Here is a 27,093-nt window from a genome sequence, read left to right as displayed (position 1 = left end):
GATAAAGCAGTTGTAGCATTGTGTAAATATATGTTGATTTGTTTCCTACAGGATTGAAGAGGGAGTGGTAGAAAGGAGGTGTAATGCCACTTTTGTTTCCTTGTTTTGGTTTTGCAGTGGATACTGCTTAACTAAAACAGAAGATTGGGTACATTATTGTTTCAGGATTCTGTATGCAGCTTGAAGCAGAAGTTTCCCATTCTAACTATACCTTTGGTTAAAACAAAACTGTAGAAATTAAATGTGAAAATTCAGTCTCCTAGTAGAATGCCTAACTGAATTTTATGTTGATATTTAAAGGTGAAAAAAATTGATCCAAGCCTATATGAAAAATTTAAAAGCCATTATTTTGGAGATGAAATTCTGCACCGCCTAGATCTTTGCTCCATGCTGAAAAAAAAGCAGCCTAATGGGTACTACTACTGTGAGTCCTGTGTCATTCTTGGTAAGCACATCTTCATTTTCCTTTTGTATCAATTGCATCTGTAAGTTAAATGCCTGAAAAGCTATTCTTTCTGGAGTGTATGTTAGGCAATTGTTGTAATAATACCCATTGAGTCTGACATGTCTGTCCTTCAGTCTTGGGGACTCCTGGCACAGTGTGTAGCACTTCTTGCTGATAGCTAAAGCTTATGCTCAGCTCTCCGTCCCCAGCATGAAGTTCTGCTTCCCATCCTAAAATGAGTGTTTAAGATAAGTGAGATGTATCACCCTCTGGAGCTGCATGTCTCCCTCTGTTTACTATAAAGACAGTCTGTGTAACTAAGTTAGATTAGACACACTAATTATAGATGATACAACAGATTTCATAGGAACTGTTCAGAATATCATCGAGATTTTAAATGTTGTATAGATACCTTACCCAGATTATTACAATCTTAGAAATTACAGTTGTGGCCTCCTGCTTCATCTGAACAGAAGCTTCAGATTTCCGTGATTAGTATTCTAGGGTTGTCTTCTTATTTCTGCGACAAGTCATATATGTATCGATCTTCAGGTGGTATCCATGAAAGTTCTGTGCATTAAGAGACTGTGGGCTGATGGCCCCTCTGTGATGGTTAGTTCCCACTAGCTGATAATGGAGCCTGGGATTGCTATTAGTCATATTAAGAACAGGGAGACTTCAACATGGGTTTAAACACTCTGAGTGGAATAAATAGAGAATACTCAGGATTTTTTAAAGATGCAAATACCCCTTTAAACTTAGGAATTTATTGTGTGATATACTAGGAATATCTTTAAAGATACCATTCCTGCACCTGGAGAACTTTAAAATTAAGAAATCAGATGACGTGGGAAGGTGGGCAAGTAGTAATACAGCAAAATACAAAGATTTTCACATGCATTGCTTTTTTACCTGTCATAATTAGGCTGATTCTTTATGTGTGTCATGGTAGAGGTGGATCTCAGGGGGCAGGCTTATAGCAGGGAAGAGATAATGGCCTTATGAATTCAGTCTGTATAGTTTCTTCTTTGTACTCGTGCAGCTTGACTTTTATGTGAAAATTTGCTGCAGTCACATCAAAGGTTAAATGTAGTGATGCTGGAACACATGGCATTCTAACATTCATACCCAAAGTCCATGTGAAGGCTTTATGTCTGTTTTCTTTAGAAATAAGAATTTAGAATAGAGCAAAACTCTATTTGACAAGTTGTCAGCAATAGTTCCACCTCTACAAGAATATGGACAGTCTTAATAGATATAACTTTGACCTGCTTAAGAAAAACCAGAACATCTGTTTTTGTATGAGTGCTCCAACAATAGGAAAGAAGTATAAACAATCTTTTACAGGGAACCTCAGCAGTAAGATGCTTACCTAAAGACTATGACAAATTTGTTCTCATATATCTTGCAACTTTTTCTAGATTTCTGGTAATGAGCAGAACTTTTTTTAACACAAAAGTCAAAAAGTTGAGCATTTCAACAAGCAAATCATTCAGTGGAACTATCCTTTCCCACTCCAAAGCATAGTAGTCTTATTAGTGAAAATATTCACAACCAAGGAATGATCATATCCTTAGAAGGAAAGGACAAACCATGCAGTGTTGGAGATATCTTCTAAGACCACTGGTTCCGTCAACTATCTGGATAGAAACATCTTCACTGCAATCTCTCCTGTTTAGACAGCTTAAAGGAAAATCATATTTGCTTCCGTAAGGGCTAAGAAATCTGAAAAAGATGAAAACTTCTATTTGTTACAAAGGTTCTTTGTCCATCTCCAAATTATGCAAAACCTTTAAAGGTATGATGAACATAAATATGGGCAACTTCTTCCAATCTGAGCACCTCATTTGAACATATTCTTCCAGTCCAGCCAATTCTGATGGAAAGACTGAACTTTCTAAGGCTTGTTAATTGACAGAAATACATGTGAATAATGCTTTTTTTCCTAAGCAAATATTGTTTTTGCATCATCATAAAAGCTATATTTTGCTAATTTACCTCTTCTGCTGTCTTTTGGCCACTCTTCAAGATCTTATTTTTTTCCTTTTTTATGCTCTGTCTGGGGACTCCTAAGACTCTGTTTAAGGCTTTGGTGATGACTTGCTTTGTGCCTTGTAGTAACTTCTTTCCCTATATATTTCATCTACAGCATAGGAGGTGGAAATGCTTTTGGTCTTGAGGGACTGTTTTGAAGATTTATTATTCAATATCTATACAATGCTTTAAACATGTCAGGCACTTTGCAAATGCTAAATATTTTTTCTGGTTAATGTTTTTGCTGGCACTCAGGTTCACCTTTATTTACATTATGTAGACTGTTACAAAACAAATAGAAAACATTGCCTGCAGTAGAGGAGAAAAAATGTGTAGGATGTCTATACTTGAATTAGTGACAACAATACTGCAGAATGCAGATCAGTCAAAATCAAAGCAAAATATATTTATACATATCTCTGTGTGTGTATGTGTGTGTATCATATTTATTACTTTGTTGTTTATGTCTCAGTCTTCATATATATAATTATGTATGTATTTCTGGGTGTGTATACATATATATAGATAAAAGAAGGAAATGTAAATTTTCTGTATAATATCTTATGCACATGCTTGTACATTCAAATATGTATTTATAAGCATCCAAATGCTTAGAGAAAGGGAAATTACAAAATTATTTAACATAGTATGAAATTTTTCATTGGGATGAAATTGAGGCTCCACTATTTACAAATATATTTCAAAATATTTTAGAATGTGTGTCTGATTAAGTAATTCGATAAATAACGCATTTCAAATAAAAGCTGTTTAGCAGTATATTTGGTAGACATTGACAATGTTTTTTTCTAAACATTTGTTTAAATCTCTGTTCTTCTTGAACTTGTCTTATTACTGACATCTCAGAATGCTAAAATGAGACAGTCAGTCTTTCAGCTGTCTTTTGAAGATGAGTCCCATTAAATGATTTATAACAGCAGTCAATCAACTGGTATTCATAGCAAGAGTCAGATGCTTGTTTGGCTTTAAATCAGTCATGGGGTGACAACGCCTAAAGAATGTATGGAAAGTGTCATTTTCACAACCTGCAACAGAGTTCTTCCTGAATTATTTTTGTGTAAGTACTGTATCTGGCTTTCTGTGGCCATAATATTTGACTAGATGTTCTTCACAAATACTGCATTAAGAAAGTGTAATATTATTACCCTCCCCTGCTCCTTCTCATAGGGGCTATATGAGCATAGATGGAGTATGCAAAAATGTATACATTTTACTTTTCCTGGTTTTGTGCACATTAATGTATTTGTCTAAGGCCAATAGGAGAGGGAAAACAGGGGTATTGAAACAGAGTTTAAATGTCTTTCTCTTCAGAGAAGGAATAACTATTTTAATGAATTTCTAAAAACTCATTATATTTTAAAATGTTTTGAATAGGGGCTTTTATTAACTACATATATATTGCGAGGATGTTAAATTAACCACAGGAGGGAGCTAGTGGAGTTCTATTAATACATCAGAAATAGTGAAATTTGTGAATTAACTTAATACAGACAAAGCACTGTATCTAACTCTAGTTCTTTCTATTTCTACATGTACTCAGAAAAGTTCTCTTTTCTCCTAAAAGTTTTCAGAAAATACAAAAATGGTATTTGCTTTTTATTACCTAGAGTTTGGGCCAGACTTCAGGGCCAGACATGTAATAAGATAGAAAGGTCTAAGAAGGGAATACATCTAATACTAAAAGAGAAACAGAAATCTGAACGCAATGAAGAGTTGCATACTGCCATTGCTATTAAAAGCTACAACACTTATCAGCTTGGTTGCTAGTCATTTTAAAAACATGTTTAAAAATACAGAAGGCATAAAAACTTGATCTGGCTAAGGGCAGAGGTGAAACACGTGCTGAGCTGCAACAAAATGTGCAACAGGTAAACAGGCTTTGACAATAGATTACAGAGAAACATCCACTATCTTTGGCAGAGCCTGCGGACATCTACACCAGCATCTGCACACCAGCTCCGCAGGGTGTGTATTCAGGAGCAAAAATTTGATGCGGTGGTGACAATGGGGTTGAGCCTTCATCCCCCGGTCAGAGATCAGGTTGTTCTTTAAAACAAGCCAAACAGCAGGCCAACAAAGTGTCCTTCTTCAGACAGGCAGCTCATGGCTGCTAGTGTATGTCACCTCAAATCCCGAAGAAGAAGAGCGAACCCTGGAATGAGTTCTCAATATATATTCCTTTACCTGAATGTCAGATCAGTTCTTTATATCACAGTGAAGACGTTCAATATGAAAACTGCCCATCCAAAGAAGCATTATATAAATCTTCTTGGTTAGGTATGCCTTTAGCATTAAGTATCCCACTTAAATATCCTCAGGATCCATGCATTAAAATTTTTGTAGACTTCTGTTTTAAAGAAAATATGTTTACACTAATGTAATGTATTATGAATTACACACACATGAAAGAAAACTATCACATGCCAAGCTGCATTCAGCTTTTAAACTGTGATAAGCTTTTCCTGTGTGACTAGTAAGGAAAAAGTTATGTATCAGGTTTCCTATGTGCTATCTCTGAGGCAGCAAAACTTCCACAGAAGTCAGTTCCTTAGTGGAAATCACCCAGCAGCCAACTCTTTCTTGCTGCACAGCCAGAACTGACGTATCTGGAATGCGTGTCATGTTGGAGGTTGAAGTGCTATTATAATTTCCCCTTAACCCTTGCAATCTAGCAGTAGAAATCTTAAAATTGAAATGTCAGACTGCAGGCATCTAATTTATCTGGAAAAAAAAGTATAAGAATATGGTTAAAGGCTGCTCAAATAATTCTTCAAACAGATCCCTTTTTAAGTAACAACATTTGGTGGGTCAGGTTACATTTCGGTTGGACTGTGTACAAGTTAGGTGTTTAGTCTGACCTTGTCATCTAGGCACCTTCCAAAGTCTCTCTGAAATGGGAGAGAAAGACACCTACAGAGTGTGATTCATTCCATCCTAAAATGTGTCTAAGATAGGCAAGATGTGAATTTAAGATACACAAGTTGAACAGTTCTCTTGAAATGCTTCTTTCCACTGATTAAAGAGGGAGCCTAGTCAGCTAGCTTAGATGAGAGTCCTAACTTTTAGATGAGTAGAATTAAGTAATCCTGTCTGTTCTCTCTATTGACTTCATCATTTAAACAATTAAAGAAAAAGAAATAATGAAAACCCCCAGATATCCACTAAGCAATAACTTGGATCCCTAAAGTGAGAGTGAAGTACACCAGGGATTTCAATGGAAGGAGTAGGTGTACTTTCCAGGCAATTGCAGTTGCCAGCTACTAATTACATAAGAGACAAAACATCTGTTGTAAACTGACTGGTGATTACATTTGTTAAACATTTTTCACTAGTAAATTTCTACAACTAAATTAAGAGTAAAGTATTGCTTTTACCAGGTGCACAATGCAATAGTAGATTTTGTTTGATAAAGCTTATTAATTTTTTAAATATATATTTGGATTTGCTGCATGTTAAGTCTCATGATCCTAGAAATCTTACTATCCATTAGGGTTTTCTATATTTGAATGACAAAATTTATATTCTCCATTAGGTTCTAAAAATGATTTTAAAATCTTTCAAGGTAGACTTGATAGTATATCAAAATATATTAAGTTTGTTAGTTTGTCATACCAGTTTTTGAAATTTACTAAGTCAAAACAGATTTCTGAGAGCAAAATTATTGCTTTACATTCTTATAAGTAGATTTGAAGGAGAGAATATCCCTCTGAAGTGAAAAGGAAGCATACTGATGACATACTAAATTCATGTGAATCTTGTTGTGAGTTAATCATTTGACTGGAAGAGGATTTCTTTTGATCTGCGTTAACACTTTTGTACTGCTGGAAATTAATACTAAAGTTTCTGTACTTGCTCTTCCTTCTTTTTATGGTTGTCTTTATTCATCATATCAGTTACGGCCTTCTGGCAGGGGAAGGTGCTCCTTCAGGTAGGAAGACACTGTTCAGGAATTAAAATTAGTTGGTCAAAAACATTATCTTAATTTTGACTTTAAAGACAATATGTTGTCAGTTTGTATCTTGGAGCATAGGCAAAGGGTGCCAGAAAGCTGCTCTGATTTATTATACTTGTAGAAGTGTAAGTCTCATGTAGAATATGCTACAGTTTAGATTCTCAACTAAATGAGAAAAGGATTCATTGTATTTGCAAGCTTCACATTTCTGAGGGAGAACAATAACCTTATGAACAGAACACATTACAAACGAAATACGTTCTTTGAGATTGCTGCTGTTTAGCTATTTGAATTGTTTAACTAACTTTTTTAATAACCTTGAGTTATGATTTACTGGTACAGTTTGTGCTTTCACATTACATTTTACAATGTTAGCCATGCAGGGGCTCAGCACCCATGTCTCAAACAGAGAACAGGATGCTCCTGGTGCTACCTGATATAAGAGCTCTCTAGACTGAGGATAAACTTCTCAGCAATAGATTTTGGAGATACCCACCAAGAGGAAAGGAAGTTCAGAAGAAAAGACTTACCTGTATCTGAAATAGAAAATGGACATGATAATGTCACTTCCTGAACTCAAAATCATACTGAGCAAAAATAGAAGACTGAAAAGAATTGGAAAGCAATCGATAGTTGGATAGATTGTTGACATCCATTAGTTTGATCTTTTAAAAACCGCTTACAGTGTCAAGCAAAAAGTACAGTAATATCTCACCTTTATCATCAAGGAAGAAAAGGGTTCAAATGCAATCTGCAATATGAACTCTAGCTTCTACCTTCTCCACTCTATTAGATTGTGAATAACTGCTCTCTACCCAACACAAATGGGCTCTTCAGCCACCTTTATACTTCTTGTTTATTTTTCCTTTTCAATACTGTAGATCTCATAGTCTTGTATCTTTTATTTCTGCATCGTTATACATAGTGGCTCCATCTATAATCTTTGTTGTTGAGTTTCTTGCATACTATGACACTTATGACACTTTTCTTATTCAAGGACAACAAGAAGGGCTTCTTCAAATACATCAGCAGCAAGAGGAAGACTAGGGAAAATGTGGGCCCTTTGCTGAATGGAGTGGGTGCCCTGGTGACGAAGGATGCAGAGAAGGCAGAGTTACTGAATGCCTTCTTTGCTTCAGTCTTTACTGGTCAGGCCAGCCCTCAGGAACCCCAGACCCTGGAGGCAAGAGAGAAAGTCTGGAGAGAGGAAGACTTTCCCTTGGTGGAGGAGGAATGGGTTAGAGATCATTTAAGCAAACTTGACACCCACAAATCCATGGGCCCTGATGGGATGCACCCACGAGTGCTGAGGGAGCTGGCGGATGTTATTGCTAAGCCACTCTCCATCATCTTTGAAAGGTCATGGAGAACAGGAGAGGTGCCCGAGGACTGGAAGAAAGCCAATGTCACCCCAGTCTTCAAAAAGGGCAAGAAGGAGGACCCAGGGAACTACAGGCCAGTCAGCCTCACCTCCATCCCTGGAAAGGTGATGGAGCAGCTCATCCTGGGTGTTATCTCTAAGCATGTGGAGGAAAAGAAGGTGATCAGGAGTAGTCAGCATGGCTTCACCAAGGGGAAATCATGCCTAACCAATCTGATAGCCTTCTATGATGGAATGACTGGCTGGGTAGATGAGGGGAGAGCAGTGGATGTTGTCTACCTAGACTTCAGCAAGGCTTTTGACACTGTCTCCCATAGCATCCTCATAGACAAGCTCAGGAAGTGTGCGTTAGATGAGTGGACAGTGAGGTGGATTGAGACCTGGCTGAATGGCAGAGCTCAGAGAGTTGTGATCAGTGGCACAGAGTCTAGTTGGAGGCCTGTAGCTAGCGGTGTCCCCCAGGGGTCAGTACTGGGTCCAGTCTTGTTCAACTTCTTCATCAATGACCTGGAGGAAGGGACAGAGTGCACCCTCAGCAAGTTTGCTGATGATACAAAACTGGGAGGAGTGGCCGATACGCCAGAGGGCTGTGCTGCCATTCAAAGAGACTTGGACAGGCTGGAGAGGTGGGCAGAGAGGAACCTCATGAAATTCAACAAAGGGAAGTGCAGGGTCCTGCACCTGGGGAGGAATAACCCCATGCAGCAGTACAGGCTGGGGGTTGACCTGCTGGAAAGCAGCTCTGCTGAGAAGGACCTGGGAGTGCTGGTGGACACCAAGTTAAGTATGAGGCAGCAATGTGCCCTTGTGGCCAAGAAGGCCAATGGTATCCTGGGCTGCATCAGAAAGAGTGTTGCCAGCAGGTGGAGGGAAGTGATTCTCCCCCTCTCCTCAGCCCTGGTGAGGCCACATCTGGAGCGCTGCGTCCAGTTCTGGGCTCCCCAGTACAAGAGGGATGTGGCACTACTGGAGCAAGTCCAGCGAAGGGCCACAAAGATGATTAGGGGACTGGAGCATCTCTCTTATGAGGAAAGGCTGAGAGAGCTGGGCCTGTTTAGCCTGGAGAAGAGAAGGCTGAGAGGAGATCTTATCAATGTGTACAAGTATCTGAAGGGAGGGTGTCGAGAGGATGGGGCCAGACTCTTTTCAGTGGTGCCGAGCGACAGGACGCGAGGCAACGGGCACAAACTGAAACACAGACACTTCCATCTTAACATGAGGAAAAACTTTTTCACTGTGAGGGTGACAGAGCACTGGAACAGGTTGCCACGAGAGGTGGTGGAGTCTCCTTCTCTGGAGATATTCAAAAGCCGCCTGGATGCAATCCTGTGCAATGTGCTCTAGGTGATCCTGCTTGAGCAGGGGGGTTGGACTAGATGATCTCCAGAGGTCCCTTCCAACCTCAGTGATTCTGTGATTCTGTGATTCTGTGATTCTTAAATTTTAGTTAATAATATGGCAGTTGTGCTTCTTTTGGATAAAAATCTCTTAGGCAGCTTCCTAGGGACTGTTCCTTCACATTTGAATTTAGTAATACAGTCATTGTTTGTGATGAGTTTGTTGGCAGCTGCTGCAATTTTGTGCATGCAATATGCTAAAGAACTCTTTGTGTCTACACAAAACCAACAGGTATTATGTACTGATCAATAAAGTCTTTCCCTAAAGTGCTGTTTCTTTGCAGTCATGCAGTAAAATACTGAGTTATAAAAATGATTTCTTTAAACATGGCAGGGAAACATACTCTTTTTAGTTAATAATCTAGAAGCCAGCTGTTTAAGAACAGTGAATAGAAAGTGGTGATCCAGTGGGTTCTTAGACACAAATATTTTCCATTCGCTGTTGAGAACAGAGTGGTCTCTTACTCATTCCTTTTCACTAGTCTTACATTAAAACTTGCTGGATGTTCTCTTTAGCTCTAGTGACATATATCACCTTATATCACTACATTGGACAGCTTATTGTGTATTTGATAATTTTCTACTATTAAAACATTAACCATTATTATAACAATTTTCATAACGGTATAGCATTTTTATATTAACTTTGTAATATCAGTTATAACTTAAGAGAATTGATAAATTCTGTGTATGGATAAGGAGGAGAACAAGTTGACTGAGATGAAAATAGCCAGTGTAAATATGACTTGAAAGTGGAAATTTTCATTTCAGAATAATATGTCATTGTTTTGAGGGTAACTTCTAATTTTCCTGATTTTGAGTTTTAATGTTGGCAAATGTATAAGAAACTTGTCATTAGAAAGTGATAGAGAGCTTTAAAGAGAAGAGCATGATGTTTAGTATTCAATCATGCTATTCCTAATACTGTGAGTATAATTGTCTCATTATGTTACGTATTACTTGCTTTATTGTACAGAATAGTTTTTGCAATTTTCTTCTAAATATATCATATTTTAATTCTAAGGCTATTTGAAGGCTAAATAGTGATACTTGTCCTGTTACATTTCAACAAAAGGAATTTTGAAGCAGTTTTCATGCCAGACCCGTTATCAATAGTTGAAAGTGAGTGAAAATAAGATTTTCCACAAATTACTTTCAGAAATATGTACAGGCAATGGCATAAGATCAATGAAGGAAATCTGACAGAAAAGCACAAAAGCACATTTCAAGTCAGTAAGAATATGATTCATGACTGAAAATTTAGTTCAGTAAATCAGCCGGAACTGATTTTTCACAATAAAGGGTAGTATGTTGTAAAACACAATTTAATAACATCCGGCAGCTTTTTTTCAGTCTTCTGCTTTAAAGGCTTCTTTCTTCAAGCAGACCTTGGTTTCCAAACAACTAATTTGTTCCTAAATTTCATATGTTAAAAATATATTCAAAACGCATAATACATTAATTTCAAGATATGTTAATTGCAAAAAACAAACAGACTGCCTAAATGGTGAGAAGTAAATTAAGTATTTAATATTATTTTATTGAATTGATCAGTTGAAGATAATTATTTTTTTATTCTTAAAATTGACCTGGCTAGTATGCTGCTCTTGTTGATCTATTTTATTTTATATTCTTAATATCAAAAGGATGCTATGTTTGATTTACCATAATTTAATTAAGTTCCTCTGCAATTCCTCTGAGAAGGGTTTTTCACTAGTTCAAAGGACATTGAGTGAAAGCAAAGACATAGTATTCTGTTGTTAAAATGTCAGTATTTTTCAGTTGTTGATGGTTTGCGTAGATCTCAAGCTTATACAGTGTGTTGCATGATTACGCAGAGAGATTTCTACTATGCTTGCTGTCTAATCCCTATGAGATATTCTAAAATAAGACATGACTGCACAGATCAGTACTTCAGGAATAATACAAACACTGACATAAAAATTTAGTTGTTGAAGAAAAGTGCTTTGGTTTGCTTAATACCGTGGCTTACATTTTATCTCTTCAAACAATACTTAGCAATGAACAGGAACAGACAACAATTTCATTTCTACCACTTTTCTTATTTCAGACTGTATGTAAAATATTTTTTGAAGCTTTTAATATTTATAAAATAGCTCCTTTTCAATGGAGACGATTTCAAGTTAAAATACAACAGTGATAAAGAAACATTATTAATATGGTATACAGTGTCAATTTTTATTTCCTACAAAGTAGCTACGCACTGTTTCTTAAGGAAGCAGTAGACTATAATAGCATTTCCCAAAGGAAGATTACAGCAATCACTAGCTAAAATGTACCATTACTGTCTTGAAGTAGTCTGCTCAGTTACCTGAAGTTTTAATCTGTTCTCAAACAGACCAGAAAGGGCCATCACAGAACCTGCTGAAACATAGAACATAATCTCCTATTTTTGTTTCAAACACTTTAGGTACAAATTAATATTAAGATTTAATGATGGGAGTGAAATCTGAGACACCTCTGTTTGCAGGACAGTTTTACAGATTTGTGGGATATGAATGTTTGGAGGGTGTGAGTCAGGTAGTATACAGAACTTTCTGGGAAGGTGCAACATACATTTTATGAACATGTTGCTTTCTTTGTATAGAACTGTTTCAAAGTGATGGTGTTTCTTCTTAGTCAGTTAAGCAGTCTGAGCCTGCATGTGTGTCCTTATTGATCAGCTGTGAACAGTCTGACTTTGGGCTTTCTGCCCCTGCCCCACAGCTTGAAAACTTACCAGAGGACTAGTCCTAGAGGACTTCCACTATGCATAGAATGGTGACAAACCTTGAAAAAAAACTAAGTTTAAAGCTAATAATGAATGGCTGAACAATGTATAAGAAATCACTTTTACACTGCCTTTCATGCTTTGTGAACATTCCTCATCTGTTCCATTGCAAGATTAAATGTGTTAACCACCCGTGACATAAGCTATCTGATTTTGCATTAGTGCTTGCTTTTCCTGTGGAACAGACAAGCAGGACTCAGGATCAGGTACAGAAGACAATGCTTAAAGAAGTTGTGCTTCCTGCTTCTCCAGTGTTGGTTGTTGTCTCTAAATGGATGCTACAGTGTTTAAGTAGGTACTAATTTGTACACAAGCATCAGTGGGTCAGGAGACTTACGTGGCCAAAGCTGTGGTATCAGGCCCAGGTCAAACATGTATGCATACTCATACTTATTAGACATACTTACAGACACCTAACATCCGACTTCCAGTTTTATAAGTTTCTAATCATGTCTACACAGTATTTTGCGAGTCAGTGTGAATTCACTCCACTTGCACTCTGAGCAGATCATCTGGGTGAACATGGTTGGCACAGTGCTGAGTTTAACATGACTGCTTGACTTGTCACCATGAGTTCACACAGATTTGGATCAGCTACAAGTGTGGGAGGAACTTGTCCTCTTGTCCTCTGTAGACTTTATGGATTTACATTAGGTGAATAGCTTGATTTCTGAAGTGCTGAGGCACTACAGTTGACCCTTGGCATATACTTTTAAAAACCTGTGCTGTAACTTCTTGTTTTGCAAAGAGCAGATTTGTCTTACAGGATTCTGAGTAGCCATCCTCAACCTACAGATTATAGCAGGAGGATGATTTCTGGCTCAAGACTATTTAAAAAGCATTTTAACTTTGAAATAATTTATTTAGGGAAACAGTGAAAATGGCACAATTGCATTTTAATATCTAGCCACTGTTTCCATAGCCTGTTTATGATTTTTTAAAATGTTTAAGTTGTTTTGAATCAGAAACCCTAGATACTGAACTTTATTGCTCTAATCAAGAGAACAAACATAAGGCTTGTTTACACGTAACACTGTTCCTGATTAACTACACTTGGAAAGTGGGTCAAGCTGAACAGGAATAAAGCACTCATATTCCAAAATAGCAGTGTCCACATATGGAATTATTCAGAAACAGCTCTTGGTACTTTAAATTCCCAGCCAGTGTTAATCTGTCCTGTCTTCCAAATGCAGGCAAGTCTGATACTTTTCCTTCTCCTTTACTATCTATCCTATTGTAAACACAAAACACATTGCATGTTAAAATTTTTCATCAGTTAATGAGGACTTTCTACAACCCCTGACAAAAGAGGAGATTTATTGGTGTATCTTTAATATTACATGTTATTTTTAATACAGTACTAAGTTGTATTGGATCAATATAGATGTGTTATTTTCAAGATGGAACCTTTGCTTCTGTATAGATTTTTTTTGTCAAAAGGTACATAAGCATTCTCTAGTGAAAAAATACACTAGGAAGAGTTAATATAAAATAAAAGAGCAAAGGAAAATTACAGATTGTCAAGATACAAGCGTACAAGCACATGAAAGAAAGGGAAAGCAATCATATTATTTTACATGGCAAATACAGCTATTTGTCATGGATCCCCTCTTTTAGAAGTATATAATGAACTCCTTGTGATCTTTATTATTGGTAAATTCTGTTTTCTATATATTGTAATTTCCTTTTCTGACATATTATCCAAGATGTATACATGCTAATCTCCAAATCTCTCAATTACCATCCATAATCTGGTTTAGTTATTACCTCAGTCATCTACATCATCCTATTCAGTCATGCAGTTATCTGTGTCAGAGCTTCTCGTGTATTTTTTCTTTTGAGAAATATACAGAATATCTGTGTATTCTTCCTTTGTGAATAATCTTTGTTCGTGATTCATTACCTGGACTGGTTTGGATGTACTGCATGCATATTTATGGTCTCAGGCATGGTTCTCCTTAATTATGAAGAATATAAAGGCATACTGTTTTTTCCACATGGAGTTTCAAATACTATCGTACAATTCTTTCTATATAGGTATAACAAACATATATTTCAAAGTAAACTAAATTCCATAGTTTGAAATACAGATTTGTAAATCCTAATGCCTTAGTTATTTTTAAACTATTGTAAATAATTTCCTGGTAAAGAGCCATCTAAATTTTACTTCTGCAATGTATTATTGGGCTTTTTAAGGATACATTGCTTATATTACCAATTTTCACAATGACGCTACAATTATTCAAGTTGCTTGTGAGGAGCAAGGGCTAAAAGTTTTTTTTAAAAGTAATTATTCTGATTGTTCATGTGCCCTTTCAATTTTAAGCTCTCCAATCACATTCAGTCCTTTTCTTCACGTCTTTCTCAGTTTGGGACTTTGGGTGGTACAGGGCCAGTGGTGGTGAGGCTTACTTAGTGAAATTCTAAGGAAAAGAAAATTATGTTGGGAGAATACTCTATAGTAGGGTAGAGCAGTAGTAGGAGAGTGGAGTAGTGGAGTACATAATATTTTGCAGCTCTCAGATGCTTGGAATTAATGAACTCCATACAGTTATGACTTCATCTTTTGTAGCTGTAGCTTTTCTGAGTGTTGCTTTTTTATTTGACCACTTTTTTAATAATAATTTATTTCATGTCATGGAAAAATGGAAGAAATCTGTAAGGATTTGCATTCTGTCCCATGCATACATTTTTTCAATGTAAATTTACATTCAGGCAGACAAATTGAAATGTAACAGTTCATCAGTGCAATTAGATTAATAATTTTATGCCATTAATGCAATTATAATAAGAATACTATATGTAGACCTTAATGATGACTCTCTCTGAAGAGCTATTCTTGAAACAGATTATAAGTCCTGATCCACAGTCTTTTGTGCCACAAAATATAGCCAATGGACAGAATCTGTGTTATCTACCTGACTAAAAAGTGCATTTGATAGGTGTATTATGCTGACAAGCCCTGTTGTTCTGTATTAAAGCAGGGGTCTGTTATCTGTATTGACTACAGTCAAATAAAGGCATTTGTGAATCTTGTAGGCATTTGCCTCCAGATGAGCTGCCTCCATTTCCAACTGAGTGCACAGAAAGCATCCAGTATCTCGGAGGGATGAGCCAAGAAATTGCAGCCTGAGCTGGGTGCTGCATAGAAACAGGACTGTGTCAACACCTCTCTCTCTTGCTCTAAATCTTGAATTAGTTATCTCCACCTTACTGGGTTCCATAGCCCAGTATCCTCTCCTGATGATACACAGGTACCTAAAGCAGGTTTCACTTTTCTTATTTTAAAGAATATGTGAGTTTTATTCTGTTTTTGGGTGCAGACACATCAGTCCTGTCTAACTGCTGTTTGGTGCTCAAGTCTTTTAGTTGTATACATTAGAGACAAATTACCAGTAGATAGGGTTGATGTATTATATATGTGTATGTATGTGTATGTGTGTGGTGTACATGCATGCACGTGCATGTCTGTATAGTCCAACTCCTGACAGTAGCTTCACAGTTAGGCAGTCCAAAAGGCCTCTTTTATACAGCTCTTTTCTTGCCGGAAACTTGATAATCAGTTTAGCCACAGAAGTGGGCGTTGTTAGCATGACGAGATTAAGGAAAAAACAAACCAGAAATGCACTGAATCAATGCATTTTTGGACAGACTTTGATTATGGGACTTTTACGGTACATTGACATATATCAAAGCTGCTTTCTGCCATTTGCACAGTACAGATTCCCCACTGTAGGCTTTGGACTGAATACAGCCCAGATGTTCTTTTTCACATGTATTGTTAGCACATGATCCATTAAAATGTTCCTTTTCTTGGAAACAGGAGGGTCTCATTATACACTGACGTGTTTATTAATATCCATTTAAAGGAGCATCTTTTTTGTTTATTGCATGTTGTTATTATCTTTCATATGTGAGCCTATTTTTCAAGCTATGGTTTCTTTTGCATTCTTATATAAAAGGTTCATTAGCACATAAATGAAAAGTTCATGTTTAACATTATGATTAGAATAACAAACATAAATCCTATTTTATCAATTAGTATAAAACAGCAGTTTAGAAATAAGAGAAGATACCAAAGATGGAACCGGTGATTTCTGCTATCTCCAGAGCATATTTATTTTTGCTAAGGGTGAAAACAAATTTCTTTCCCTTCTCTAGGAGGGAAACACAGTTGTAGTTTGTACAGTACACAGAAATTTTATGCAAATCCAGAACAAACAAAAGGAACCATTTTACTTTTTTTAAGGCCTGTTTATACACAACTACACTTTGTAAAGAAATACTTTTCAACATATTGAGGAAGGGAGAAAGACATTATTATTTCACTTAGTAGGTATTGTATCCTCTTCTTGTTCTGACAGCCACAGCAGAATCACAATCGCTTATTTTGAGCTTTATAAATATCATTATGTCCTTGGAGTAGAGAAATATGCCCACTCTGTTGCTTATGTTGTTTAGATAGGCATCTTAGTCAGACCTCCCAGTTCTTTGATTACTTTTTAAGAATGAAAATATTTTTCACAAAATTGTGCAATTTTAGTACAAATAGAATAGATGTTCAAATATGAAACTGAAATTCTAGAATTCACTGCCTTCACAGCTGTAAATCTTAAAAACAGAGATTCACGAATAATAAGCATGATTCTAGATCAAGTTACAAGGAAGTTTTATAGGTGTAGTGTTGGGTTTTTTGAGAACCTTCTAGTAAATTATTCAAAGCTGTAGGCTCAGTTTGTCTCATAGAATTCTTATGCCTGCCTCGGACTTGGATCATGCATTTTCTGTGTTACCAGCATTATAGTAAGTAGATATCACTTTTGCATTTTTTTAGAGCTGTGATAGAAAAATATTAATGCTCAAGGTCTGCTTTGCTTGTTCTTACTTTACATCTTATTTTCTCTATTTATATGTAACGTTCAGATTAATTGTTGTCAATACTCTTACATAATCACTACAAAATAACTCATTTGAATGTATGTAAAAATGTATGTATTTTAATTTTAAATCTGTAAGTATATTCTGTTAAGGCTCTTAGGTAAGTATTATAAATAGCTTTACATTATTTTAATAAAGTCTTATGTCATCTCCAGTTGGAGACTAGTGGAAAATAGAAAACAAAGCAGAACTATTTAAGAAATATTAAAATTAGGAGGATGATCTTTAGCAAAGGAATGGCTGGGTTCCAGCATAAGTTACTGGTAGCATTTGGGAAGGACATAATTTTTGTGTTACTTCATTTTTCTGAAAGGAATGGATGAAGTGAATAACTGAAAAAAGAGTCTGCGTATGACTAACCAAAAGGAGTTCAGTTCACAGTCATCTGAGGAAAAATCAAACTGGGGATATTCCACTAGATATTCTTTGTGGAATTAACTCATGCGGGTTGTCCATCTAAAGAGAGTGGAACTTCTCCTATGGGAAGGTGAAAAAAAATGTGACTATATACCTGAGAATTGGAAATATTTTTCCTTGCTAGTAATTCTAGCACTCATAAATTGGTTGTGTTTGTGCATTCTGCAAGGAAAAAACAAACAAACTGGGACACAGACACTTGATATGTTTCGTTCCATGTAGATCATGATAAATTTTAGCAGTTTTTTTGGAAAACAGTATTAACTAGGTTAAATAATTGTTTTAAGTAAATTAGGCTATCAAAAGCAAAAAGAAATGATCACGGTAAATAAAATTTGGGGAGGTTTTTTTTGTATTTCCTATAATAGTGGCTGTTGGTACTGTTAAAAGTAAAAGCCAGCTGGCATTCCCACTTCTGAAAGTGTTCTGATTCCTTTGCATTCAGAATGAGTTTTGAGCTTTGGTCTCAAGGAAACCTTAGAGCACAATATCCTAAGAAATGAATCACTGTCACTGCCTGCCATGTTCTTTTAGTAGAGACTATCTGGCACATCTCTTAATGCTAATGAATCCAATAAATAGCACAGGCAGCTGTGTCAGAATAAATGTCTCTGATATTAAACTACTTGTACTGCTAGAAAATAGTAGAAATTCTTTAATATTTGGAAGTAGAATACTGTACATTATAGGGAGAAAAGAACATCTGCTGGTATTAGGAGAATGAATGAGTCCAAGAATTATAATTACAGATAACCAGGAAGATATTGAAAATGTGCTTCCTTATAGATATGTTAAAGGAAGGGAAAACTATCTTGCACTAGTTTAGGAAACTAAGAATCATAAACTCTAATTCAAGCCCTGTGGGAGTTTGAATTACATGTACTGTCTCTGTACAGTAAATGTTTCAGCAGTTTTGGGCAAGTCCTTTATCTTTGTGCCTCATTTGTTCATCCTTAAAATGAGTGACCTAATTTTACTTCAGAGATAATATGAATTTATTAATGAATATGAGGTACCTGAGTTATACAGGCTAAAAGTATTGACTATGTTTCTTAAAATCATTTATCTGGGACTAAGTTTTATCCCAAATAGCACCTCTATTTTTTCTGTTCACAAGCTATTGTAGTATCCCATCTTCATGACCACTGCTGTCTACGAGGCATGGAAGCAGCAACTCTTTTGCAACTGTGATGCTACTTGGAATTGTCAATTTTCTATGCTTATTGCATTACTTTTATTTAAGATTCAGTATATTTCTCTTAAAAGGCAAGATTTAAGGTGCTTCAGATGTTAAGCATTATATTTCTACTTGTAAAAACAGTACATAAATATAATTTATTGTTGGGTGGCAAAAAATCATTAGGAGTGGATAAGAACTATCCCAGTAAAAACTGACATAACAAATCATCCTGTTGTCACTTAGTCTTTCTTTGTCTACTTCCCTTATTTACGGAGGAAATTAATCTTCAAAATACTAGTAATGTTCCATTTTAAGTGGCAATAATCCTAAAATCAAAAAAAGGAGCGGTCTTTCCTGCAGGTGTGTAAAATTGACTAGATTATGGATGACATTTTTTGAAGTATATTAGCTGAGAAGAGATACTTATCCTTTTTTTCAACATTTATACCACTGTTCTAACTAAATTTTAACAACATTGTTCTGAAGTTATTTAAAAAAGCTCATCATGACACAGCTATGATTATAAATCTGGTGTACATGACAGCAGGATATAAAAATCTCTTCCTTTTGTAGAGTTTAATTTTTTATTCAGGAAGCAGTTTTTACAGCTGGTTGTAACATGGCCTTCTTAATGCAAACTGAAGCAGAGCTGGTTTTGTGAGTGCAGGTTTTGTGATACGTAGAAGTGAAAATTAGAATTCATAAATCTGGTTTGGATAATGGAGAAGGCTGATGAGTTACCATTGGACTTCCTCTTTAGTGGACAACAAAATACCACCTAACTGGGTTGATTTCTAGAAGAAAAAAAGTATAACATGCTGACTTTGGACCTTTATAAAGCGTAGATAGATTTAAGGTGATTTTTCTTAGCTGTCAGTTACTTTTCTGTATCCACTATGGCATTTCTTGGGCCATCTCTGCAACACCCGGTTGAAATGACAGGAGTGTAAGTACTTGAAACCTGTAGAATTCGGCTTGTGTCTGTCTTTGCAATGGAGCACTGTACCACAGAGGCATTCAAAATCCTTAAGTGCTTTTGAAAACAGCAAATTCTTTTCAAAGGGACATTTGGCTGTGAAAGAAAAGAACATACTGAAGGATGTATTCAAATCTACAGATTCCTTGAAAAGTCTGTGGTGCCTCTTCTGGAAATCTGTGAGGTGAACCCTTGTGTGTTAGATATTTCAAAGGAAAGGGAGTCAAAGGTTAATCCTTTTCTAACAAAGGGGCCTGCAAAATACATTTTTTTCTTTATAATCTGAACAAACAAATTGGCTAAGGTGTGTTCCTTCGTTAGCTGTCCAATTTACTAAAGCAGCTGACAGTGCACAGGCAGATTTCAGTGAACCATATTAAGGTGCAGCAGTCTAGCAAGTGCTATCGACTGACAGCATCAAAACTTTATTATATTAATTGTGGTTTTTTTAAAATGTATGTTTTACATGGATTCTTTTGCTAACTTCATGCTACCTTCCTTTATTCCTCCCATGAATCATTAAAAGCCTTTGATACAATATTAAAAACATAGTTGTAATCCATAGTAACTTACATTCATTTTTACTCTTTAAAGCTAGGTATTTATTTACACAGCACCAAATATCCCATTTTCATTTATACACAGGAATAAGAGAGCAGAAGACTGAAAAGTGGCCTGAAATGCTGGGTCTTTGTTCTCACCAGTAAGAAGGCAAAAATAACCTATTACTCCTGACTTCCAGAACTTAAAGGAGCCTAGGGCATCTGTCTATTCAACATTATTTTTTTCTTCAAACTGTAAAAATACACATTTAAGCAGCCTTCTTATGTTTTGAGTACCTCTTGGATAAATGAAAGTTTTACAGAAAAGACTACCTTAAATCTCAACTCCATCCTGACTTGCATTCTTATGAGCAGCTTTAACAAAGAGGAGAAAATGAGCTTTGTAATATTTTTGGAAAGTTAACAAATCTGGACTTTGGAGCTCCAAACATAGGAGATTGGGAAAAAGTTGCAATTCTGCCAAGTGTTGCAACAGGAGTGGAATGGGGGTTGTAATCAGGGCCTTTCCGTGCAACGATACACCGACTAAATTGTGGGCACATTCTCTGAGCCTGTTTATAAATGTGTTCCAAATCCCAGAAGATTTCTAATAGAGAACCTTAATGAATAGCAACACATCAGTGATAAAACACTGGCACTGTGAATGGACTGGTGAGGGTCAATGACATTAGCAAGAGTTTTAATATACGCAGAACTGTGGTACACTGTCAGTGTATTTCCCTGACTTTATCAACAAACTTTGAAGAGAAAGAATATACAGCAGTCACCATCTTTTATTTTTTTTTCTTTTTGAAAAGTTTATTCAGTTGTTCCAGTGGAAAATGCATTTCAATATTTTTTTAAAAGAATTGGTCTTCTAGGCTGTGCACAACAGTCACTGTTCCAGAAAGAATGTTTTAGCATTATGTGATCAATATTTTATGTACATTGGAAAAAGCATCTAATTGTGCCGTGTTTATATGGCATTTTATTTTAAATGTAAAAATTTGACATCTTTGAATGTAGAACAAGGGAAGGAAGTACAAGAAAAGACCTGTGACTTGTTTTTCTTGATAGCCAGGTTTTCCTGTTTGTTAAAATAAGCATTTAAAAATACTAAATGTAATCAGGAAAGTAAAGAAAACTTTAGACAAAAATTGGAAATCTTCTTTAAAAAATGCAAGTAATATAGTGATATATTGTTGGAAATTAAGGTTTACCAATTTAGGTATTCGAACAGAATCTTGCCACTGATTTTCTTTCTCATTTTGTTTATAAGAAACAAATTCTCATTGTTTTACTATATAAAATAAGTTGAAAGTAAGGGAATATTTTTCTGTTCTCCTTATATCTTTTTTAGAAGCCTCACAGTCAGGTTAACTCTCAGTAAACTGTCACTGGACAGTGATAGCTGTCTCTAACCACTTACTCATCATTGAGAATCATTGAGAGTCTGCCAAGCTATGACTGTAACTCTTTTCAGTACTCATTGTCCGTAACTGTTCAATTCACCTTGGAAATTTTTAGAAGGAAGAAATACCATAGCTACCAATATTTTTGCCCTGAATTACATTGCACTGTATTGCACATGTGGCCTTTAGTCATTTTTATAAATTTAAGATATTCAGTTTCTTTTTTTGCTTTAGAAGGGTTTTTTCCACAGTAAATAAAGTAACCTTCTGTTCCTCGTCTCCCTTTTCATACATTCCTTAGTCTTTTTCTTTTCCACAACAGCAGGAACTAGCTGAATACTTGAAAAAAAATGTCTTATACTAAAGGTTATCTTGCCACCTATTAGTTATTATTTAAAGATGCTGCATTATCAAGATATAAACATAACTATTTCAGCATCTGTATGCAGCCAAAGGAATAATCTCTATTGAATTAAATGAGTGCTTGATAGGTCTCCTAGGCTTAGGCTTGTATGTAAGGTGGCCAGTCTTGGGAAGAACCTGAAGGGTGAGGTGTACCTTGCTGCAGCTTTTCACATCCTTATTGCCTGGGGCCTGTCTATAATGTCATATGTTAAGGAGGACACACTCTTATATGCTGGCATTCTCTATGAAGTCCATCCTGTATGCCTGCTGTCAGTCAGGTAAAATCACTGCAGGAGTAGATGACCTTAGGACATATATACCACAGATAGACATGTCCACTCTGGACATGTGCTGTGAGTGCTCTTTAGAGCTTAAATGTATTTGGGCTTTTCACCCAGAGGTGCTGTATGGCTTATTCTAAACATGGCTCTGAATGCATTCCTGAGGGTGAACAGTCTGGACAGTTGGCAGATTTGGTCTTGAGCCTTGCCTTGAGGCTGCACTTTAAATAGAGTGTAGGCATATCAGTGTCTGACTTTCCAGCTTTTCCTGAAAAGGTACAGTATGTTCAGCAAGTGGAACACATAAAAATAGTAGTTTTATAGTGAATAAGAGCAAGATTATCTCTCTAGAAGGCAGTGTTGTAAAGCACATATTAGTGGTAAGATTTCCCTGGAAGTATTTTAATGTGATAAGAATTGTATTCTCAGTTTAAAAAAAACATAGCTAAAATATGCACTTCTATTTTAGAATGCAAATGCCAACTCAGTATCGCTTTTTCCTTACAGTAGTTTCTATGAATATTTTAAAGCCACTGAAGAAGAAAATCAAATACTTGAAAATGTATTTAATCTAGTCATTTAAGTCTTTTCTCCAGAAGAATTCAATTGGAAGTGTTTTCAAAAGTACATGTTGGAAAATTTGCTAGACTTATACACTGCATTGTAAATCAAGTATCAAAAAGAAATGGGAGGATAGTCTGCACTGTCAAACACAGTAGGAAAATGTTTGCATTTCAGGAAGTCCATAAGATTTGTAGTTGCAAAGTTTTTCTTTATTTATTCCTGCTTTTTCTTCATGCTGGAAATTAGCATTCTGAATTGGTAGGTGCTCCCAAAACACCACTTGTAGTGAAAGACTATCTTCTGCTCTGTGGTGTTTATAGATATATATGTATACATAGACTTGGGAACAGCTTAGGTTCTGAGTGCAGAAGTTCTTTTAAGTTCAAATGAAAAGCAGCTTTTCTTCCTCACCCACTTTTTACATAATTTGCACCACAAGCATCATCTAAAAATGCTATGCTAGGTTCCTTATGGATCAACTGAACAGTATTCATGAGCGTTAAGACTGAAATTCTCTTCTTAGAAAAGGAGTACCTTTAAGTTTCTCTTATTCTTTATCTGCTCTGAAAAGAGGTACTTTCCAAGTTTAAAAATTATAATTTTTACTTGGTGGTGTCCAGTTCTACATTCTGGTTTTGCAGCAACTTAATTTAGCTAGTCCAGGCTGCCATGCGTGATAAAGATTACCAATCCTACCAGGAAAAATTCCACCCCTCAGCTCCAGTCCCAAGGTGCTGTGTCCCAACAAAATTCATACTGGTATATCCTGGGACTTGTTCATTTGTAACAATACTTTGACTATTCAGGCCTCATATGGCAAGAGTTACAGCTGAAAGCTTTGCCACTGTGTTATAACTTATGTCAATATGTACTTTGTGTATCTCAACAAAACTTCAAGATACGTCAAAACAGAACAAACTAAAGGCTTTGAGCTAGCAAAGCACTTAAAATGTGATCAGTCCCACTTCTGTCAGTGAATATATACCCAAATACTTAAACTCAATCTGGACCATATCGAGCTGTGTAGTGGAAGAGGAGGTTTCAGGGCTGCAAGATCCCTGCCCTGATCATGCAAGTTAGAGCACATATACTGATCTGGCCAGTGTTAAAAGGCCAGAACGCCCCGTGAATCCTCTGTTTCTTCTCAGTGTATCCACATCTGTGCTTTTGCACTTTGCTAATTTTGGCTAAAGGATGGTTTGCAGATGTATGATGAGGTTTGTCACTGGTTGTGACTATTCCAGAATTGCTTGATAGGATATTGTCAACCTGACATACAGGAATTGCCAAGGCTGTTTAGGAAGAGATGAGTAAGGAAAACTGTAGTTGTTACTTGTTCTAACAGAAGGATATTTGGTTTTAGGTACAACAGGATTTGTTCATGATTCATATGCTGCTTTGTATAAATTGCTTCCCAAAAGATGAGAACACTGAGAGTTTTGTGTTCACTTAGGTACTACATGAATGTGATCTGTCTGTATAAAAGGAGATTGCGCCTGCATACAACTGAAAAATATATTTTTATTGTGTAGTGTATTACTTGAATATTTCTGATTTTTTAACTTTTCTGGATCAAGAATATTTGTTTTGCTTCTTGCCTAAAATGTTGCATGTGTTCTTTTTTGATCCTGAAGGGAATGGAAGATAACTGTTCACTCTTAGAAATAGTCTCTATGTGCTTTGATGTCTGGCTTCACTTATGCCACGTATTCATGTTTAATTCACTCGTGTTGTAGAATATGGGTCATGTTCTTTTCTTTTTGCTGTTGATTAGGCTGGCAGCATCTCCTTAAATAAAGCAATTTTAACTTCACAGCTGAAATGGATTTCTATTAATATATAACTTAATAACTGTTACAGTTACTTTAGAAACTTGTGTACCATCCTGATTTTTTTCCTGTGACTGAAAGAGAATAATTCTTATAACAGTAGATTAATTATTGCTAATAACAGAGTGGTGATGGAAAAGAATAAAAAAAATACAACAACCACCTGGTGACCTTATTTTAATGCATTTTAGTGTTGGAATAGTACTTAAATTAAGGACAACTCAATTTTCATAAGGAACAATGTCTTACAAACATTTGCTTTAAATATATTACACTTGTTCTTCTCAAAAAAGCTGATTTATCTCTATAAGGAATATGAAATATTCATAGGATTCTCCAGTCTGAGATTCTTACATCTGGGAAAACAAACATATAATTTCATGAATCAAACAGTAGTTTGAATATGAAGTGCTAGGCAATTTAGTAGAGAATTTCTGCCACTGATTAAATTATTGGTTTTCTAGAAAGCGTGTCATACTAACTGGAACACTTACAGAGTGCTGGTTAGTAGTAGTAGAATTCATATTCTCATTTTGTGGAAAATTGGTTCTTTTTTCAACTGTAAACATTAGTCTTTAGAACATCAACCAGAATGTTAAAAATATCATTTAATCCTTATCACTTGAGGGGAATGATAGGGAAACAAGTGCATGTTTTATCCTTTTTACATATTAATATTAAATGGTAAATAGCAGTGATGTCACAGACTTTCAGTTATACTCGGTAGGTACTCAAAATGTATTAGTGACTGCAAGTATTATCGAAGAAGGTGTGCAAGATTAGATCATTTAACTGAAAGCATTTGTGGACTCAGTTTTCTTCTAAGCACCTAAGTAAAAAATCGCCATTCAAAAGTAAAGTGACTGCAGTCATGAGAGGCTGCTTTTCCAGTGCACACAGATGATTTTTAGGTGAAACACCATGGGTTTTCTGGACAGAAGTTTGTGTGCAGACTTTCTAGACCTCAATCCCACAATCTGTATGTATATTGGCCAGGTTATTATTAGGTCTTATTAGCCAGGTTTCCTAATGGCAGAAGACTTATGGGTTCATGCTTTGTTTATGTATATCTGTATGTGTTATCTCTCCATTACAATAGTAACTTTTACAGTTGCTGGCAAATTTCAGGTGAATTAAACAGAGATGTAGAAGACTCAAGATATTAATTCTCGACAAGTTAGTGGAAGTAGATATCCAGACAGAGGAGAGGAATTTTATCAGTTCCCCCAGTGAAGGAATAATTGTAATATGAGTTCAACTTCGGTGAGACGTTGGGCATCCACAGGGACAGTAGTAATGATGAATGATTTACCATGGGTCAGTCTTCCATAGGAGTTCACTGGACACCAAAGAGTTTGTGTATTCTTTGTTGTTTAAACAAGAGTTTGTGATGATGGCTATTTTCAGTGAAAGCTAGGATAGTCACAGTATATTTACCCTGCAAGGATGCTTCGATAGCTCTCAGTGTGTGAGCATCCTGATAGTGTTTGCCTAATTCCATTAGGAATTCAATGAACCACAAGACAAACTCCACTGGAAGCCAGGCATTCTTAGTTCTGGTTGCACACATGAATACTTAAACAAAATATATGTCTTTACATTTGGTTTTATTAACATACATTGGGTGAATGGTTTCCATGTGTCAGAGCTATGCAGGCTGCTCTCATTTGCTATCCTGTCCTCACTGTATATGCCATTCTTTCAATCTTATGCATTTTATTACTTATTTACTTTCAAGTAATTAATTAATTGTGTTGAATAACACTGGAACTAGTACTGTACTAATCCCTGTAGAAGCCCCTTTGATCATTTTTCATCTTCGGTCAGTAACTTTCTCTTTCTTGATGTTGCATCTTGTTAATTTGTTATTATTTTAGAAAAGCCTAAGTTTATTACACCTACCAAGTGACCTTTAACAACCACGCTTGTAATATATAGCATATTAAGAAAGAAGGTTAAACCTTGCATTTTGTCTGGAGTAAAGATGACCAACTCCTGTTCTTACTGAAGTCAGTAGCAACTCCGCACCAAAGCAAGAGCATAATTTCAATTTGTTACTCAGCATCTCTCGCTAGGACTGCTTGCTACTCCACCCAGAGGGCACCAGAGGCTCTAATAGCTCCTTTCATCATTTATTCTAATAACCTCGTTTTTGTTTCTGGGGGAAGGAAGCCCATTTATTAAGCAATTTAACCACATTTTCTACCTTTTCTCAGTACAGTTTTGGAGGGAGGAGTTCTGACCGCAGAGGGCACAGTGCCGTAGTAATACCCCTTAATTGCCTGCTGACTTTAAGATAGCCACGCTGTGTCTAATCTTTTTTTAAGTGCGCCTTCCTTTTTCAACGTCAAGACAAGAACTGCAAGATGGGGCAGCGGCGTTGAAGACCCCTGGCATCACAGGTGGGAGAGTGCGTGGTGCCGGTGCCCTGCGGTCCCCCGCCGGCTCCCAGCGCGGAGGCACTGGCATGAGGCAGCAGGGCGAGGAGGAGGAGGAGGAGGAAGAAGAAGAAGAAGAGGAGGAGGAGGAGG

General features: G+C 36.3%; 1 protein-coding gene across 5 annotated transcripts in view; it reads left to right on the top strand.

The window, feature by feature from the left end:
* AKAP7 (A-kinase anchoring protein 7) overlaps positions 1-27,093 on the top strand; it is a 99,429-nt gene that overhangs the window by 44,946 nt on the left and 27,390 nt on the right. For 4 of the 5 annotated variants that reach the window (XR_010883752.1, XM_067293722.1, XM_067293720.1 and 1 more), the window contains exon 7: positions 301-445. Coding sequence is in view for 4 of the 5 variants with exons in the window: in XM_067293722.1 (XP_067149823.1) it covers positions 301-445 (145 nt within the window). In the remaining variant the exon portion in view is untranslated. Of the gene's footprint in view, positions 1-300; positions 446-26,783; positions 26,845-27,093 lie in introns of those variants that run through there. The other variant, XM_067293723.1, reaches the window with a different exon arrangement.

Source organism: Apteryx mantelli, chromosome 3 (assembly GCF_036417845.1).
Source record: "Apteryx mantelli isolate bAptMan1 chromosome 3, bAptMan1.hap1, whole genome shotgun sequence".
Classification (NCBI taxonomy): domain Eukaryota; kingdom Metazoa; phylum Chordata; class Aves; order Apterygiformes; family Apterygidae; genus Apteryx; species Apteryx mantelli.
Note: the sequence above shows the minus strand (reverse complement) of the source record. Positions and strands in the feature narration are given on the sequence as shown.